Genomic DNA, 17,799 nt, shown 5'->3' with positions numbered 1-17,799 from the left:
CTGCACAAGGTCACACTGCATTTATGTCAATCCATTTCCACGACCACACTCAAGAACTGCAGTCATCTATACCTTAAACCTGTTCCCTAACCTAGAGTCAACAAGGAAAAATCCCCCAAACCTCCTTAGCTTTCTTACCCTAAAATTCCCACCTCAATCCAACCCCCAATCAACACCCCGGAAAACATTGAGCAAAAAAGCCTTTTATTTCCTCCCACATTCCAGCTCTCCACTTTTTGTAACATCTCTTCCAACTCAGAATCAAGGCCCAAGAAGTTGATCCACACCTGGAAAGAAAGAAAAAACACAGGGCAGGTCAGAGGGCCCTTGGAGGAAGCTCTGGGATGGTTGCAGAAATTGAGGAAGGAGCAGAGGAAGTGACAACTAGGGATAAGCACAGGCACTTATTCCAAGTGAGATGGCCTCAGTACCCCAGAACCTGCCAGGAGCCAGAAAGCCTTCCTTTTCCAGTCTTCTCAGATCTAAGAAAGGCTGAGAGGGTTTCACCTTTTCCCAACCCAAGTAGGTGGTTGCAGTAGTCAGGCCTAACCCTAAGCAAGATAAGCAAAGTTGACCGTAAAGGTCCAGATCCTCTGGTTAGTGCTCTTTCCTGGGCCTAGGCTGTTTCCTCTTCTCCCATGGGGACTTCCTAGGGCACAGCAGCCAGCCAAAGCTGAAAATAGTTTAAGAGCTGAGTACACAATAAAATGACTCTCAAATTATATACGAGACTCACCTGAAAAGATGAGTTTTGACAGAATTTTTTACCTTAATGAGCGAGCACACTAACTAGCCAGCCAGTATGTCCCACCCTCACTTTGGAGGCTGTGTCCCTCCAAAGATCCTGTTAGCAGAACTTTTTCTAAATGCAATGATGGCTAATGTAAAAGAGAAGGTGCATGTGAAGAATGCCGGCACACAGTACGTGTCTAGTAAACGGGCATCATCAATCCTTTTGAGCAGCTCAAGATGAATTTCACAAAATTTACATCATAAAACGGGCATCAGAATTTCACAAAAAAAAGCAAGACAAATAGGATTTATATCCAGGGCATATCATCAAATTTCAACACTCTTAATTCACCACTGTTGCCAAAAAGCTTGGACATGAACTACAGCTATGAATCTTAAAGTCAGATTATTAACTGAAAGAAGTCAGTCACCGAAGAATGTGTATGATTCCATCTGTATAGAGTACAGAAATAAGTAAAACCAAACCGTATTGTTTAGGAATGGCTCTGTCTCAGAACTGCCACCCCCACCTCATCCCCTATTCCTACAGGACTAAGTCAAAGAACCTTACCTGAGAACAAGACGGGAACTAGGCCAGGGCCCTCAGAGCCGGGTTCTAGACCAGTGGGACTCCCGGCGCGGATGGAAGCACGCAGCAGTGAGACAGCAGAGGCCACAGAACAGAATCAGGAAGAAGCCCAAAACCAGCAGCCGAGAGCCACACAGAGTCAGCTCCTCCTAGGGGTGGGGACAGGGAGGGGAGGAGGAATGATGGAGAGGGTCTGTGGAGGATCTTCCCTGGGGAAGAAGACATCTTAGACACCCCCAGCCCAAGGGCTATAGAGAGAGCCTTCATGGGGGAAAAGGCTCTCCATATCCAGGGAACAACTAAAGGGAAAATGTTATTTTTATTTATTTTTGGCTGTGCTAGGTCTTTGTGACTGCATGGGCTTTTCTCTAGTTGCATAGAGTGGGGACTACTCTAGTTGCAGTGTGAGGGCTTTTCATTGAGGTGGCTTCTCCTGCTGTAGAGCATGGGCTCTTGGGCTTGAGGGCTTCAACAGTTGCAGCACGTGGGCTCAGTAGTTGTGGCACAGGCGGTGAGCTGCTCCATGGCATGTGCAGTCCTCCCGGACCAGGGATCAAACCCGTGTCTCCTGCATTGGCAGGTGGATTCTTCACCAATGAGCCACCAGGAAAGCCCTCTATTTTTATACAATTTAACACTTGTCTACTTTCTTGCTCAAACGTTAAATTGAACACTGTAATGATGCCAAGAGACAGGGAAGTTCACTACTGTCTATGTGTTGAAATGTGCAAGCAGGGCCAGGTCTGGAAACCACGATCTCTGGATTCCAAGCTCCCAGGTTACGTTCCTCACCAGGGTCTTTACAAATCTGAGGGAAGTGTATGCAGCAGCCTCCTAACTGTCTCTCTCCTCCACTTAGCCAGTCTTGTCCACCCAGCACCAAGGAACCCTGTGACCTGCAGTTATCAAATCATAGCATCTTAGCCAGGCATCACGGTGCGTCATGACCTGGCCCCTCCATCTCTTTGCCTCTTCCCCTAAGTCATTCCTAAGCCCTCATCATGGAGTGCCCCCGAACACTGAACACCTTTCAATCCCTGGGCCTCTGCTCATGCTAATGCATTTGCCTGGAATGCGTCTCCCCTCTCCCGAGCCCCCTCTATGGCATTCCTGGCCCAAGTCTTCCTCATTCTCCAAGGATCACCCTGACAGGGCAGAAGACTTGGAAGTCAGACACTGCAGGTTGCAATCCTGGCTCTGCCAACTTAACCAGTTGTATGGCCTGGGGCAATTCACTCCCTCTCTGTTTCCTCATCTGTAAAATGGGATAATAACAGCTACCTCAAAAAGCTATTTTAAGATCAAATAAGATAATGAACCTGAAAACACTCTGTACATTATAAACTACTGTAAACAATCCCCTTTTTTAAATGCCAGCTTCTTGGTGAAGCACTCCCCATAAATGTGCAAGTTAAGAGTTAATTGGTCCTCATTCTGTTCGAATAACACTTTGCTCACATCTCTCCCATAGCAGTTAGTCCATTCTGCCTTTTATTACAGCTTCTGAACTCCTTTGAGGTGAAGATCATGTTTTATTGTATCTAAAGACAATTGTTACTAGTAATAGCTAACATTTATCCAATCTATTATGTACCAGGCATTGTACTAGGCACTTTACATTCATTCTCATTTATCCTTATTTGTTAGTACTAGGAGATAGTATCATGTTTTCTATTTTACAGATGAGGAAGCTGAGGTTCTCAAAGGTCCACATGCTTGTTCAAGGTCACACAGCCTCTGTGGAAAGATTATAAAGCCTGTGCTTTTCCTCCTTGGTAAAGCTACCTCCAGGGGCCTTCACGACACAGCAGTCAGCATGACAGTTTATGAAAGCCCAGCAAAGTTTACTGAGGCTCTTACCGAGGTGAGTAACTTGGTGAGCACAAGACCTTCGTGGCTCCAGACACTGACACACTCCTCAGCCATTCTACGGCTCAGGGTGGCATTTCCTGCTCCCTCCTCTGAACAGGGTATCGGTGGCTGGCTGGAGGGCAGGATTTCTGGAGTAGCACTAAAATACAGGCAGGTTCCTGGGGTCCTTTCTGTGGTCACCCTGGCCGTTATGAGGACCAGCTCTCCTGCAGAAGGTCCTATGAGAGGCACAGGGGAGGAGATGTTAAGAAAATTCTGGGAGGTATCCATCTTTAGACATCTATTCATTTCTGTAGGCTTCCTACAGTACCAGGTATTTTGGTATTGATTGTATTCAAGTAAGTCCTTTAATACCATCATTTATGTCACTGAGAAATGAAAATAACTGCATACCAATATAAACAAAACTTAAGTTAGCTCACAATCAATAAAACAGTCATACCAGTTCTCAGAAGGCTGCAGTAAAACTGAGATAGATACACACTGCTGCTATCAATGTGTCTAAACTAGTCCATTTTTCTGAAGAAAACTGTCTTCTACTAGGTACTCAAATCCATTAAAAAGTTCACATCTCATTTCAAATTAGTGGAAAAAGAATGGCCCACTCAGTCAATGGCCCTGGGACAATTTCCATTTGGAAAAAAGTTAGACTGTTACCTGACACTATAAAATCCAGATGTATTAAAGAGCTTTTGTAAATAAAACAAAACAAAAACCTAAGTATTAAAAGAAAACAGAAAACAACATTTTCTCATTTTAAAGTGGTAAACAAAGGCATTCCAAAAAAAGACACAAAACTTAAAAGCCTGACGACAAGAGCAATAAATTTCATAAGAATTAAAGGCTTCCGTACAATGAAAGGTAAGTTTTAGAAAAAGAAGTAACAGAATGACTGAAAATACCTATGGCATATTTAATTGGCAAAGTGTTTACTATCCAGAATGTATAAAGAACTTAAAAAAATCATAAGATAAATATCTTGAAAGAAAAATAACTAAAGGATATGAATAGGAAATTCAGAGAATACATGAAAATGGCCAATAAACCTGTACGAAAATTGCTCAACTTCACTAGCAATCAGAAGAAAGCAAATTAAAACAATCAGGTAATTCCAGGAACTTCCCTTCTGGTTCAGTGGTTAAGAACCTGCCTTTCCAATGCAAGGGATGTGGGTTCAGTCCCCAGTCAGGGAATTAAGAGCCCACATGCTGCAGAGCAACTAAGTCCTCACACCACTATTAGAGTCCTCATGCTGAAACCAAGACTGGAGGTGGCCAAAGAAATTAACTTTTAAAAAATCAGGTAGGCATGGGAGGGAGTTTCAAAAGGGAGGGGATTTATGTATACCTATGGCTGATTCATGTTGAGGTTTGACAGAAAACAGCAAAATTCTGTGAGCAATTTCAGTTCAGTTCAGTTCAGTTGCTCAGTTGTGTCCGACCCTTTGTGACCCCATGAATCGCAGCACACTAGGCCTCCCTGTCCATCATCAACTCCCGGAGTTCACTCAAACTCATGTCCATTGAGTCAGTGATGCCATCCAGCCATCTCATCCTCTGTCGTCCCCTTTTCCTCCTGCCCCTAATCCCTCCCAGCATCAGGGTCTTTTCCAACGAGTCAGCTCTTCGCATCAGGTGGCCAAAGTACTGAAGTTTCAGCTTTAGCATCAGTCCTTCCAATGAACACCCAGAACTGATCTCCTTTAAAATCTTCTCCAACACCACAGTTCAAAAGCATCAATTCTTCGGTGCTCAGCTTTCTTCACAGTCCAACTCTCACATCCATATATGACCACTGGAAAAACCATAGCCTTGACTAGATGGACCTTTGTTGGCAAAGTAATGTCTCTGCTTTTGAATATGATATCTAGGTTGGTCATAACTTTCCTTCCAAGGAGTAAGCCTCTTTTAATTTCATGGCTGCAGTCACCATCTGCAGTGATTTTGGAGCCCAAAAAAATAAAGTCTGACACTGTTACAACTGTTTCCCCATCTATTTTCCATGAAGTGATGGGACCAGATGCTATGATCTTAGTTTTCTGAATGTTGAGCTTTAAGCCAACTTTTTCACTCTCCTCTTTCACTTTCATCAAGAAGCTTTTTAGTTCCTCTTCACTTTCTGCCATAAGGGTGGTGTCATCTGCATATCTGAAGTGATTGATATTTCTCCCAGCAATCTTGATTCCAGCTTGTGCTTCTTCCAGCCCAGCGTTTCTCATGATGTACTCTGCATAGAAGTAAAGTAAGCAGGGTGACAATATACAGCCTTGACGCACTCCTTTTCCTATTTGGAACCAGTCTGTTGTTCCATGTCCAGTTCTAACTGTTGCTTCCTGACCTGCATATAGGTTTCTCAAGAGGCAGGTCAGGTGGTCTGGTATTCCCATCTCTCTCAGAATTTTCCACAGTTTACTGTGTTCCACACAGTCAAAGGCTTTGGCATAGTCAATAAAGCAGAAATAGATGCTTTTCTGGAACTCTCTTGCTTTTTCCATGATCCAGTGGATGTTGGCAATTTGATCTCTGGTTCCTCTGCCTTTTCTAAAACCAGCTTGTACATCTGGAAGTTCATAGTTCACGTATTGCTGAAGCCTGGCTTGGAGAATTTTGAGCATTACTTTACTAGCGTGGGAGATGAGTGCAATTGTGCGGTAGTTTGAGCATTCTTTGGCATTGAATTCTTTGGGGCTGGAAAGAAAACTGACCTTTTCCAGTCCTGTGGCCACTGCTGAGTTTTCCAAATTTGCTGGCATATTGAGGGCAGCACTTTCACAGCATCATCTTCCAGGATTTGAAACAGCTCAACTGGAATGCCATCACCTCCACTAGCTTTGTTCATAGTGATGCTTTCTAAGGCCCACTTGACTTCGCATTCCAGGATGTCTGGCTCTAGGCGAATGATCACACCATCGTGATTATCTTGGTCATGAAGATCTTTGTTGTACAGTTCTGTATATTCTTGCCACCTCTTCTTAACATCTTCTGCTTCTGTTAGGTCCGTACCATTTCTGTCCTTTATCGAGCCCATCTTTGCATGTAATGTTCCCTTGGTATCTCTAATTTTCTTGAAGAGATCTCTAGTCTTTCCCATTCTGTTGTTTTCCTCTATTTCTTTGCACTGATCACTGAGGAAGGCTTTCTTACCTCTCCTTGCTATTCTTTGCCTCTGCATTCAGACGCTTATATCTTTCCTCTTCTCCTTTGCTTTTCGCTTCTCTTCTTTTCACAGGTATTTGTAAGGCCTCCTCAGACAGCCATTTTGCTTTTTTCTATTTCTTTTCCATGGGGATGGTCTTGATCCCTGTCTCCTGTACAATATCACGAACCTCCATCCATAGTTCATCAGGCACTCTCTCTATCAGATCTAGTCCCTTAAATCTATTTCTCACTTCCACTGTATAATCATAAGGGATTTGACTTGGGTCCTACCTGAATGGTCTAGTGGTTTTCCCTACTTTCTTCCATTTCAGTCTGAATTTGGCAATAAGGAGTTCACGATCTGAGCCACAGTCAGCTCCCGGTCTTGTTTTTGCTGACTGTATAGAGCTTCTCCATCTTTGGCTGCAAAGAATATAATCAATCTGATTTTGGTGTTGACCATCTGGTGATGTCCATGTGTAGAGTCCTCTCTTGTGTTGTTGGAAGAGGGCGTTTGCTGTAACTAGTGTGTTCTCTTGGCAAAACTCTATTAGTCTTTGCCCTGCTTCATTCCGCATTCCAAGGCCAAATTTGCCTGTTACTCCAGGTGTTTCTTGACTTCTACTTTTGCATTCTAGTCCCCTATAATGAAAAGGACATCTTTTTTGGGTGTTAGTTCTAAAAGGTCTTGTAGGTCTTCATAGAACCATTCAACTTCAGCTTCTTCAGAGTTACTGGTTGGGGCATAGGCTTGGATTACTGTGATATTGAATGGTTTGTCTTGGAAACGAACATAGATCATTCCGTCGATTTTGAGATTGCATCTAAGTACTACATTTCAGACTCTTTTGTTGACCATGATGGGTACTCCATTTTTTCTAAGGGATTCCTGCCCACAATAGTAGATATAATGGGTCATCTGAGTTAAGTTCACCCATTCCAGTCCATTTTAGTTCGCTGATTCCTAGAATGTCGACGTTCACTCTTGCCATCTCCTGTTTGACCACTTCCAATTTGCCTTGATTCATGCACCTGACATTCCAGGTTCCTATGCAATATTGCTCTTTACAGCATCGGACCTTGCTTCTATCACCAGTCATACCCACAACTGGGTATTGTTTTTGCTTTGGCTCCATCCCTTCATTCTTTCTGGAGTTATTTCTCCATTGATCTCCAGTAGCATATTGGGCACCTACCAACCCCGGGGAGTTCCTCTTTTAGTATCCTATCAGTGTAAGCAATTATCCTTCAATAAAAAATAAATTAATTAATTAAAAAAATCATGTCGAAGGAAATGGCAACCCACTTCAGTATTCTTGCCTGGAAAATTCCACGAAGAGAGGAGCCTAGTGGGCTACAGTCCATGGGGGTCACAAAAACAAGAGTCACTAACACAACTTAGTGACTAAACAACAACAAAAGTCAAAGTTAAGCTCTTTCCTCTGTCTGCTACTGAGTCCAGCCAGCAAGTTTCTAATTTTGGTTGTTGTGATTTTCAATTCTAAAATTTGCATTTACATCTTTATGTTCCCTCTTTACAGACTATTTTTAGCATTTAAGAGTGTTCCTGATTGAGCATTTTTATAATGGCTGACTTAAAACCTCTGTCGAATAATTCTGTCATGTGCATTCTATTTTGACATCTATTGATCATTCTTTCCTGTGCAAGTTGAAATTTTGTGTTCCTCATATGCTGAATAATTTTGGTTGTATCATGACATTTTAAGGATTATTTTACAAGATTCTGAACATAATCTTGTTTAAATTCTATGGAGAATGTTGCTATTTTTGTTTTAGCAGGCAATGGGACTGTTGGGGTTCAGAGTAAAAAAATTTCAACCTTGGGCTCTGTTTTCAATGTCAGATTGAGGCAGGCGATAGATGTGCCCATCCCCACTGGGTGAACAATTGGGAGTTCATTCCCTGTGGTCAGAAACTCCAAAATATTAATAGCAGGACAATCAAGAGAGGCTAGGCCTTACCCAGATAAGAGACCACATATTCCTCATTCTCTTAGTCAAGGAGACCCTCCTGTCTAGAAAACTCCTTGGAGGTCAAGAAGGGAGTGATGCTAAACTACCCTCAGGCATTTTCACTGGAATCCACCTTGGCTTACAGATGCGTGAGCATACATGGGAGGATCCTGTGATATACCAAATACAGACTCAGGCAAATCAAAATGACTGGCCAGTGGCTAGCCCAGGTCGCCAGGGGCCGAGGGCGCCGGCCAGCACGCGGGGATGAGCAGGTCCCTGGGCCGGCGGCAGCAGCTCTGCTCCACTGTGGGCATGGTGCAGGCAGCGGCCTGCGGATCCTGGGCGTGGGGGGCAGAATGCTTGGGCAGCAACGGCTCTTGGGAACACCTGGACGCACTGGTGAAGAAGGACAAGGTGGTGCCCTTCCTCAAGAAGACGCTGGAGCAGCCCGGTGTGGCTTCAGCCACGTCGTGGTGCAATTTCTGCAGCTCCATGGTGTCCGTGACTACTTGGCCTACAACATGCTAGACGACCGCCAGCTCCGGCAAGGCATTCAAGACTCCTCCACTATCCCGCAAGTGCACCTCAACGGCGAGCCCGTGGCGGGCTGTGACAATGCAGCAAACAGGGACCTGATAGAACTGAGAAGCTGGGGATCTGCTCCGCCCTCTTAGACGAAACAAAACACCAGGACTCAAGTGAGGGAGGACAGCCCGGGTGAGGAGCCGCTGGTGTCAAGAGTCTCACCACCAGAGAAGCCTTACCCATTCGGGTTCCCACTCTTCAGATGACTGCTTGCACTGCTTCTTCCTGTCAGTCGGCAAAGATAATATAACCCCCCTCCCCGGTTTTCTGTAACTTGTTCTGCTAAGAAAAATGATGGACAAGGAAGAAAATAAGACAACCGGGTTTTTAGTTTTTTAAAAAACAAACTGCCAACCCAGGAAACAAAAGACTGGCCAGAGGAAACCCAAAAGAAATGCCCCACACAAGTGATTTAAACTACCACAAGGGTATGACTCTCTCTCTGAGTTTGCCCATGTGCCTTATCCACACATACTGTACTCTTTTTTCCTAATAAACACTTTACTTGTTTCACTAAAAAAATAAAATAAAAATCAGGTAGTTCCTTGGACCATTAAATTGGTAAAAATTAAAAGGAGTGACACTAACAAGAGTTGTTGAAATGTGGAGAAATGGGCACTCTTCACTGGTGACACTTTTAGAGGACAATTTGGATGTTTCTGTTGCAATTTTAAATGGAGACAGAGAAGGACTGAGAGGATGCCCAGCAAACTGTGGACTCTGCAGGGGAGGTAAGGAAGAGCTTTACATTTGCTCTGTACCTTTCTATGTAATCTGATTCCACAACAAAATGAATTTGTGTATTTAAAAAAATGTCCATACTTTGACTCAGTAATACATACCACTTGTAGAAACTAATCCTATGAAAAGGATTCAAAAGAAAAATGCCAAGTATACGAACTGTTTATTGTAATTTCATGAAAAATATAAAAAAATAGAAAACAAAAATGTTTATCAATAGAGAAAGCATTAACAAAGGTTGGTCTAACCAATTAACAGACCAATTTATATCCATTAAAATAATAGTGTTCTGGCCATTCAGTAATATAGAAAACACGATGTCATAAAGTGAAAAAAAAATACAAACCAGTATATACATCATAATTGCAACTGAGAAACGTATTTGTGAAATTTATAAGAAAATTCCCCTTTCTTCTACATTCCCCAAATCAAATCTCTCACCAAATCCTATCCATCTCACACTTCTATCAACTTTCTCAAATCAGTCCCCCTCTTTCACACCACCATCTTAGCTCAATTTTTCTTATCATCTTTTTTTGGGGGGGCTGCGCTACGCTGCAAGTGGGATCTCAATTCCCTGACCAGGGAAGGAACCCATGCTCCTGCATTAGAAGAGCACAGTCTTAACCACTGGTTTACCAGGGAAGTCCTTATCATCTTTTTATCACAATCACTTTCTAACTGGTCTTCATGCACTTTGACCCATTTCTTCCAGGCAGTCAGCCAACAGAGTATGATCTTTTAAAAAGAACAAAAGAACAATATTATACTATCTTTCTGATGAAACTCATTGAGTAAGCCAAATATACTAGTTAAAAGTCCAACTACCTTGGCTTGGCACAAGGGACTCTTCATGGAATTCTGCCTGCTGCTTCAGATCCATTTCCTGCCACTCATCAATACTCCTTTCCCTGGAAGTTCCTAAATGTGCCATCGTAATTCCCGTCTGCCTGCTTTTGCATATGCTCTTCCCTCTGGCTGGAATGGGGCTTCCCAGGTGGCTCAGCAGTAAAGAATCTGCCTGCCAATGCAGGACATGCAAGAGACACGGGTTTGATCCCTAAGTCGGGAAGATCCCCTGGAGGAGGAAATGGCAAGCCACTTCAATATTCTTGCCTGGAGAATCCCATGGACAGAGGAGCCTGGTGGACTACAGTCTACAGTGTCACAAAGAACTGGACACAACAGCAACCGTGCCCACGCACTGGCCAAAAGGGCACATTCTGAAGCCTCCCTCGACCCTCAGTTCAGTCCCTGCCTATATCCTTGGAAAGGCCTGTCTTCACCATCCCTGCTTGACAGACTTATGATACTCTCGCTGTACCCTGTGTTCCACTGCACATGCTGAAAGGTATTTACTTCTGTTCACATCTGTATCCTTGCTAGATTGTGAGTGATTTGAGGTGAGGATCCATATCTTACAGACAGTGCTCTATTCCCCATGCTTGGTACATAGTAGGTGTTCAATAATTACTGCTTAGATGATGCAATCATATGTGATTACTTTTTACTTGGTCCAAAACAATCTTGAATGTTACAACTTTGTTTCTAATCATGCAGAAGCAGAAACTGACAAGCTGATCCTAAAAATAATATGAAAATCCAAGGGATCTGCAATAGCCAAAACAATCTTTAAAAAAAAAAAAAAAGAACAAAGCTGGAGAGTTCGCATTTTCTCCCATCCAAGTATTAACCAGGCTCGACCCTGCTTAGCTTCTGAGTCAGGGTGGTACAGCCATAGATGAGAATTCACATTTTCTGATTTCAAAACTTACTACAAAGCTACAGTGATCAAAACAGTGTGGTACTAGCATAAGTAGAGACATAGATCAATGGAACAGAACTGAGAATCCAGAAATAAACCCATATGTCTGTGGTCAATTGCTTTCAGTAAGAGTGCCAAGGTTATTCAATGAGGAAAGAATAGCCTTCTCAACAAAATATGCCAGGTCAACTGAATAGTACCTGCAAATGAATGAAGTTGGACCCTATCCTCACACCATACACAAAAAAATTAACTCAAAATTGATCATAGATCTAAATGTAAGAGCTAAAAATACAAAATTCTTACAAGAAAACAATAGTAGTAACCAGCCATGAAATTAAAAGACGCTTACTCCTTGGAAGAAAAGTTATGACCAACCTAGATAGCATATTCAAAAGCAGAGACATTACTTTGCCAACAAAGGTCCATCTAGTCAAGGCTATGGTTTTTCCAGTAGTCATGCATGGATGTGAGAGTTGGACTGTGAAGAAAGCTGAGCACCGAAGAATTGATGCTTTTGAACTGTGGTGCTGGAGAAGACTCTTAAAAGTCCCTTAGACCGCAAGGAGATCCAACCAGTCCATTCTGAAGGAGATCAGCCCTGGGATTTCTTTGGAAGGAATGATGCTAAAGCTGAAACTCCAATACTTTGGCCACCTCATGCCAAGAGTTGACTCACTGGAAAAGACTCTGATGCTGGGAGGGATTGGGGGCAGCAGGAGAAGGGGACGACAGAGGATGAGATGGCTGGATGGCATCACCGACTTGATGGATTTAAGTTTCAGCGAACTCTGGGAGTTGGTGATGGACAGGGAGGCCTGGCGTGCTGTGATTCACGGGGTTGCAAGGAGTCGGACACAACTGAGCGACTGAACTGAACCGAACCGAACCTATATTTAGTGACCATGGGTTAGGCAAAGTCTTATTAGATATAATGCTAAAATCACAAGCAGTAACAACAACAAAAATAGAAAATGGACCTCATCTAAATGAAAACTTTCATGCTTCCAAGCATACCGTTAACAAGGTGAAAGACAACCCAGATGGGAGAGAAGATTTGCAAATCATACATCAGATAAGAACCCTGCATTTAGAAAACAAAAGAGACTCCTACAACTCAATAATTAAAAGAAAAGTTATCCAATTTTTAAAATGAACAGACTCTGAATATACATTTCTCTGAAGAAGATATGCAAATGGCCAATAAGCATATGAAAAAAATATTCAATATCATCAGTCATCAAGAAAATGCAAATCAAATGATGCAACTGATAAGGGCTTAATTTCCAAAACATACAAACAGCTCATACAACTCAAACAAACCAAAAAACCCAACACAATCAAAAAATGGGCAGAAGAACTAAACAGCCATTTCTCCAATGAAGACATAGATATGGCCAATAGGCACACGAAAAGATGTTCATCATTGCTAATTATTAGAAAAATGCAAATCAAAACTACGACAAGGTACCACTTCACACTGGTCAGAATGACCATCATCAAAAAGTCTAAAAATAACAAATCCTGGCAGAGGTGTGGAGAAAAGGGAACCCTCTTATGCTGCTGGTAGGAATGTAAACTAGTGCAGTCTCTACAGAAAACAGTATGAAAAATTAAAAATAGAGTTGCCATATGATCCCGCAATCCCACTCCTGGGCATATATCCAGACAAAACTACAATTCAAGAAGACACATGCACCCCACAACAGCCAAGACCTGGAAACAACCTAAATACTTACTACTCAGCCATAAAAAGAATGAAATAATGCCATTTGCAGCAACATGGATGGACCTAGAGATGATCACACCAAGTGAAGTCAAGTCAGAGAGAGAAAGACAAATGCCATACAATACCATTTAGATGCAGAATCTAAAATACAACACAAATGAACATATCTATGAAACAGACTCACAAACATAGAGAACAGACTTGTGTTTCCCAAGGGAAAGTGGGGGCGGGGGTGGGTTGAGAGTCTGGTGTTGGCCAATGCAAACTGTTATATATGGGATGTATAAACAACAAGGTCCTACTGTATAGCACAGGACACTATACTCAATATTCTGTGATAAACCATAATGGAAAAGAATATGAAAAAGAATATATATAACTGAATCACTTTGATGTACAGCATACATTGACACAACACTGTAAATCAACTGTACTTCAATAAAAAAAGAAAATGCAAAACAGAAGCGTAATTAGATATCACTTCACACTGACTAGGATGGATATAGTCAAAAAACAGGCAATAACCAGTGTTGGTGAGAATGTGAAGAAATTAGAACTCTTATACACTGCTGGAAGGAATATAAAATGGTAGTCATTTCGGAAAACAGTCTAGCAGTTCCTTAACCATAGAGTTACTATACGACCCAGAAACTCCATTTCTAGGTATATACTCAAAAGAAATGAAAACACAGAATAATGCAATAACTTGTACATTAGTGTTTATAGCAGTGTCATTCATAATAGGTAGGAAATGGAAACAATTCAAATGTCAATCAACTGATGAATGGATAAATAAAATGTGGAATATGCATATACTGAATGCCTTTCAGCAGTAAAAAGAAATGAACTACTAACGTATCATACAGTATGGATGAACCTTGAAAACATTATGCTAAGTAAAAGAAGCCAATCACAAAAGACAACATATTATATGAAATGTCCAGAAAAGGTATATCTTCAGAGATAAAAAGTATTACTGGTTGCCTAGGGCTGGAAGGTTACGAGAAAAAGGGAAGTAGATGCTAATGGGGACAGGATTTCTTCATCAGGCAATGAAAATGTTCTAGAATGGACAGTGGTGACAGTTGCACATTTTTTTAATATAAAAAAAGCCATTTACTTGTACATTTTAAATAGGTGTACTTTATGGTTATGTGAATCTTTTATATTTATATATATATATTTTACATAAAAAGAACAGGAAAAAATGTTCCAAGTCTGTATATATCATATACATTCCTTTACTCTTGCTCTCTGATCCCACACACGTACACCTGACAATATAAAGACCTACTCTCACCTGGCAATATATGTATATGTGTGCCTCCCTACACATATACATATTGACTCCATGCAGAATCTTAGAACGATAGTGTTGGAAAGGACCACAGAAGTCTAAGAATTCCACTTTTCTCTCCTCCTCCTTCATTTCCACAGTCTTTAGATAAGGAACTTGAGGCCAAATGTCCCCCAGGAATTAATGGCACCCCCAAGTCACTCTCACTCATCATTTTCCCAGAAGACTTACGCAATTTGGGAATGGAAGATGTCTAATTTTTCTGTATACTTCATAGCACACACAGCTGTATCAGGCACTAAAGACACTAGGTTAAATAAATAAAACATGCTTCTCTGATATCCCTGAGGAAAAAAGAAGGTGTCTCTAACAAAAGCCCCAAGGGGTGAAGAGGATTGAGAAAGAACTTTAGGTCAAATCTTGCCAATTTCACCATACCTCCAAGGATAGAATCAAAGAACCCTTAAAGCTGGAAGGGGACAGAGAAAACATTTATTGAGAATCTACACAGTGGGCATTGTGTTCACTGAAAATATCTAGTCCTATTATAGCAGAAGTGATTAAGGCCCAGAGATGTGGCCAGGGTCACCAGGATGGTGAGGTCAGAGGCAGGGCCCCACCCCTGAGTGTTCTGATATCCAACCCCACAATTCCTCCTTGGTCTCACCTTTCAATCCCATCCGACTACCCTGGACCTGGGCTTGGAATGTCTGGGTCTTGTTCCTGTCTGAACCATCTCCGAAGTTCAAGGTGGTCAGTAAGCCCACGATATGAGACCCACGCCCCTTCCCTGTGACTGTCCCATTCACGGGGCACAGGGTCAGCTGGCCAAAAGACCTCAAGAAGGAGACCCAGTCCTGTGTGCAAAAAGAAGGTGAGGAGAAGTGAGAGGAGATTAGCAGCAAGAAGTGGCCTGCAGGGGATGGATGAGCAGGAGAGTGAGTACTCACCTGGGGGATGTCAGGGCTGCGCAGGTCAGTTCTGTGGGTGAGGAGGAAGCCACCAAGACCCAGGCCAGAAAGGCCAAGAAGCAGCAGGATCAAAGTGGCACAGACCAGAGGTGGGTGGTGGGCCAGGCAGAAATGCAGGTAGTGCCCTGCCTGGCAGCTGCCCATGGGGAGCAGAGGGGTCTGAGCCTCCGGGAAGAGCCTGCGGGAGGAGAGGAAGGGAGAACTGCACAAGAGCCTGCCAGTAAGAAGGCACTTACCCATCTCATTCAAAGGGAAGTTAAAGCATCAGGAAGACAAGGGACTTGTCCAAGGCCACACAGCCAGTCAGTGTGGCAGAGCCAGGACAGGAATCCGAGGCTCTTAACTCTGAGTGTTCATCTCCATGCACCAATCAATAAATGTTTGCTGAGTTTCATTTCTGAAGTAATCAAGGCGGAAGCAGAGCACAGTACGCTGTGTTGGAAAAAGGAACTCAAAAAGGAGAATTGTCCAGGGGAGAAATTCAGGAAGCAGCTGTTCTAGGGCTACGGTTTGGCCAGGGTTCCAGCTGAGAGTCCAGACAAGTAAGTGCTGGACGAAAAAAACTCCACTTTGAAGCTAAACTCAACTGAAATCCTCCTCTGCCACTCACTGGCTCAAGGAGACAAATCAGCGAACCTGTATGAGTTTAAGAAATCTGTGAAATGGGAGTTCTAGGAACATCAGTGAGGACTAAATGGGGCAGATAAAAGTTGCCCTAGTACCTGGCCTTGCAAGAATTGAACAAATGTTCATTTCCTTTCTATTCCTCTGGGTCATATGGATCTTCAAAACCAGGTGGGACAAGGCAAAAATAACTACGGGGAAAACTGAGGTTCGGGCACTTTAACAAAGGAGTGGAAGGGCCAAAGTCTGAAACCCGGCTCCCCTTCCAAGTGGAGTGCTCTTTCCCTGGCGAGAAGCGACAGCCTGATGAAAAGGAACATCGGGAAGGTGAGATAAACAGATGGGCTGGGGGAGAAGGAGGGCTCCAGGGAAATGCAGGTGTCACCAAGGCTCAGCCCCGGCCCTGTTTCCCGTCCTGGCACATCTGGAAGGACGGAAAAGGCAGAAAGGGGGAGGGCAGAGCCAGAGGTCGGCGGCTGGTGGTGCCCCTAGGCCTCCCCTCCCCCGCCAAGCCCCTCCTGCAGAAACTCAACACCCGCATCCCTTCCCGCTCTAGCAGCGTCGGATCTGCCCGCCGCTCGCTCTCACCGCTCGCAGCCGGGCGGAGGCCGGCGCCCCCCGCGACGTCACGCGTGGAGTCGCGAAGGGGCGGGGTCCGTGCTCCCACCCAGCCGCCCCACCCGGCCTCGGCGGGACGCGCATGCGCATTGCTCCTGCGAGCGCGCCTCGCCCCTCCCGGTCGGGGTGGGGGCGTACCAAGACAACATCTACTGCAGGGGCAAAGGGAAAGAAAGAACGCCACGTGAGGTGAGTAAAAGGGAGAGCGGCATCGGAGGTAATCCTAGAGGCATTTTTAAATAGTAATCTCTCCATCCGGGTGGATCATGGGGGTATTTCAACGAGAATCTCGTCGCAGGCAATTTTCTTTTGCTCGTCTCCCACCCTTGCCAATAGCACAGCCCAGCCGCGCCCTAGTTCCGGGTAAAGACTTGGGGTCCGCCCGGGGGCGGGGCTCCGGTACCGGGACTCTGGTCTTCCGGGCCGGCGTTGGAGCATACTTTTTTCTGCAATTTAGTAGTGTCTAGTGGCACCCCACTCCAGTACTCTTGCCTGGAAAATCCCATGGACAGAGGAGCCTGGTGGGCTGCAGTCCATGGGGTCGCGAAGAGTCGGACGCAACTGAGCGACTTCACTTTCACTTTCATGCATTGGAGAAGGAAATGGCAAACCACTCTGGAGAATCCCAGGGACGGGGGAGCCTGGTGGGCTGCCGTATATGGGGTCGCACAGAGTCGGACACGACTGAAGCGACTTAGCAGCAGCAGTGTCTACACCTCAGGCTTGGTCCATGGCTTTTAGTGACCCCTTGATGCATTGGATCCTACAGCTGCAAGGCTGCTCAATAGAGACCATCTGCTTTCACTTCTGCTCGCATTTTAGAGATGAGAACAGGAGGTCCATCTTAACCCGACAGGACACATGGAACCAATAACTTTGGGTTCAAATCTTGACTCTGTCCCTGCCCCTACATAAAAACATAACCGTGCTCTTCTGAGGACTGAGTTTACTTCTCTGTTAAAGGGGATCATCTTATCTGTCTCACCGTTTAAATGGGAAGATTAAGAGAGAAAGTGTGGGAAAACGTGCGCCCACTGAGCACACAACAAGCACTGGACAAATACTGTATGAAACAGAATCTGAGTATTCAACTCTGCTGAAGTGAAGTGAAGTCGCTCAGTCGTGTCCGACTCTTTGCGACCCCATGGACTGTAGCCCACCAG

General features: G+C 43.9%; 1 protein-coding gene across 2 annotated transcripts; it reads right to left on the bottom strand.

Moving 5' to 3' along the window:
* Positions 1 to 187: 187 nt before the first annotated feature.
* Positions 188 to 16,710, bottom strand: TMEM219 (transmembrane protein 219). 2 transcript variants are annotated; one of them, XM_052664373.1, is made up of 6 exons: positions 16,607 to 16,710; positions 15,374 to 15,572; positions 15,091 to 15,280; positions 3,182 to 3,411; positions 1,304 to 1,470; positions 188 to 287 (listed from the first exon to the last, which is right to left on the bottom strand). In XM_052664373.1, exons 2-5 carry the CDS (start codon positions 15,536 to 15,538, stop codon positions 1,336 to 1,338), a joined length of 720 nt encoding a protein of 239 aa, XP_052520333.1. In that variant the 5' UTR covers positions 15,539 to 15,572; positions 16,607 to 16,710; the 3' UTR covers positions 188 to 287; positions 1,304 to 1,335. The 2 variants fall into 2 exon arrangements, with proteins under 2 accessions (XP_052520333.1, XP_052520332.1); XM_052664372.1 differs by lacking the exon at positions 16,607 to 16,710 and having other exon boundaries at positions 15,374 to 15,649.
* Between the last annotated feature and the right edge of the window lie 1,089 nt (positions 16,711 to 17,799).

This window comes from Budorcas taxicolor, chromosome 2 (genome assembly GCF_023091745.1).
Source record: "Budorcas taxicolor isolate Tak-1 chromosome 2, Takin1.1, whole genome shotgun sequence".
In the NCBI taxonomy this organism is placed as follows: Eukaryota; Metazoa; Chordata; class Mammalia; order Artiodactyla; family Bovidae; genus Budorcas; species Budorcas taxicolor.
The sequence above is the reverse complement of the archived record's forward strand: the minus strand, read 5'-3'. Positions and strand labels throughout refer to the sequence as shown.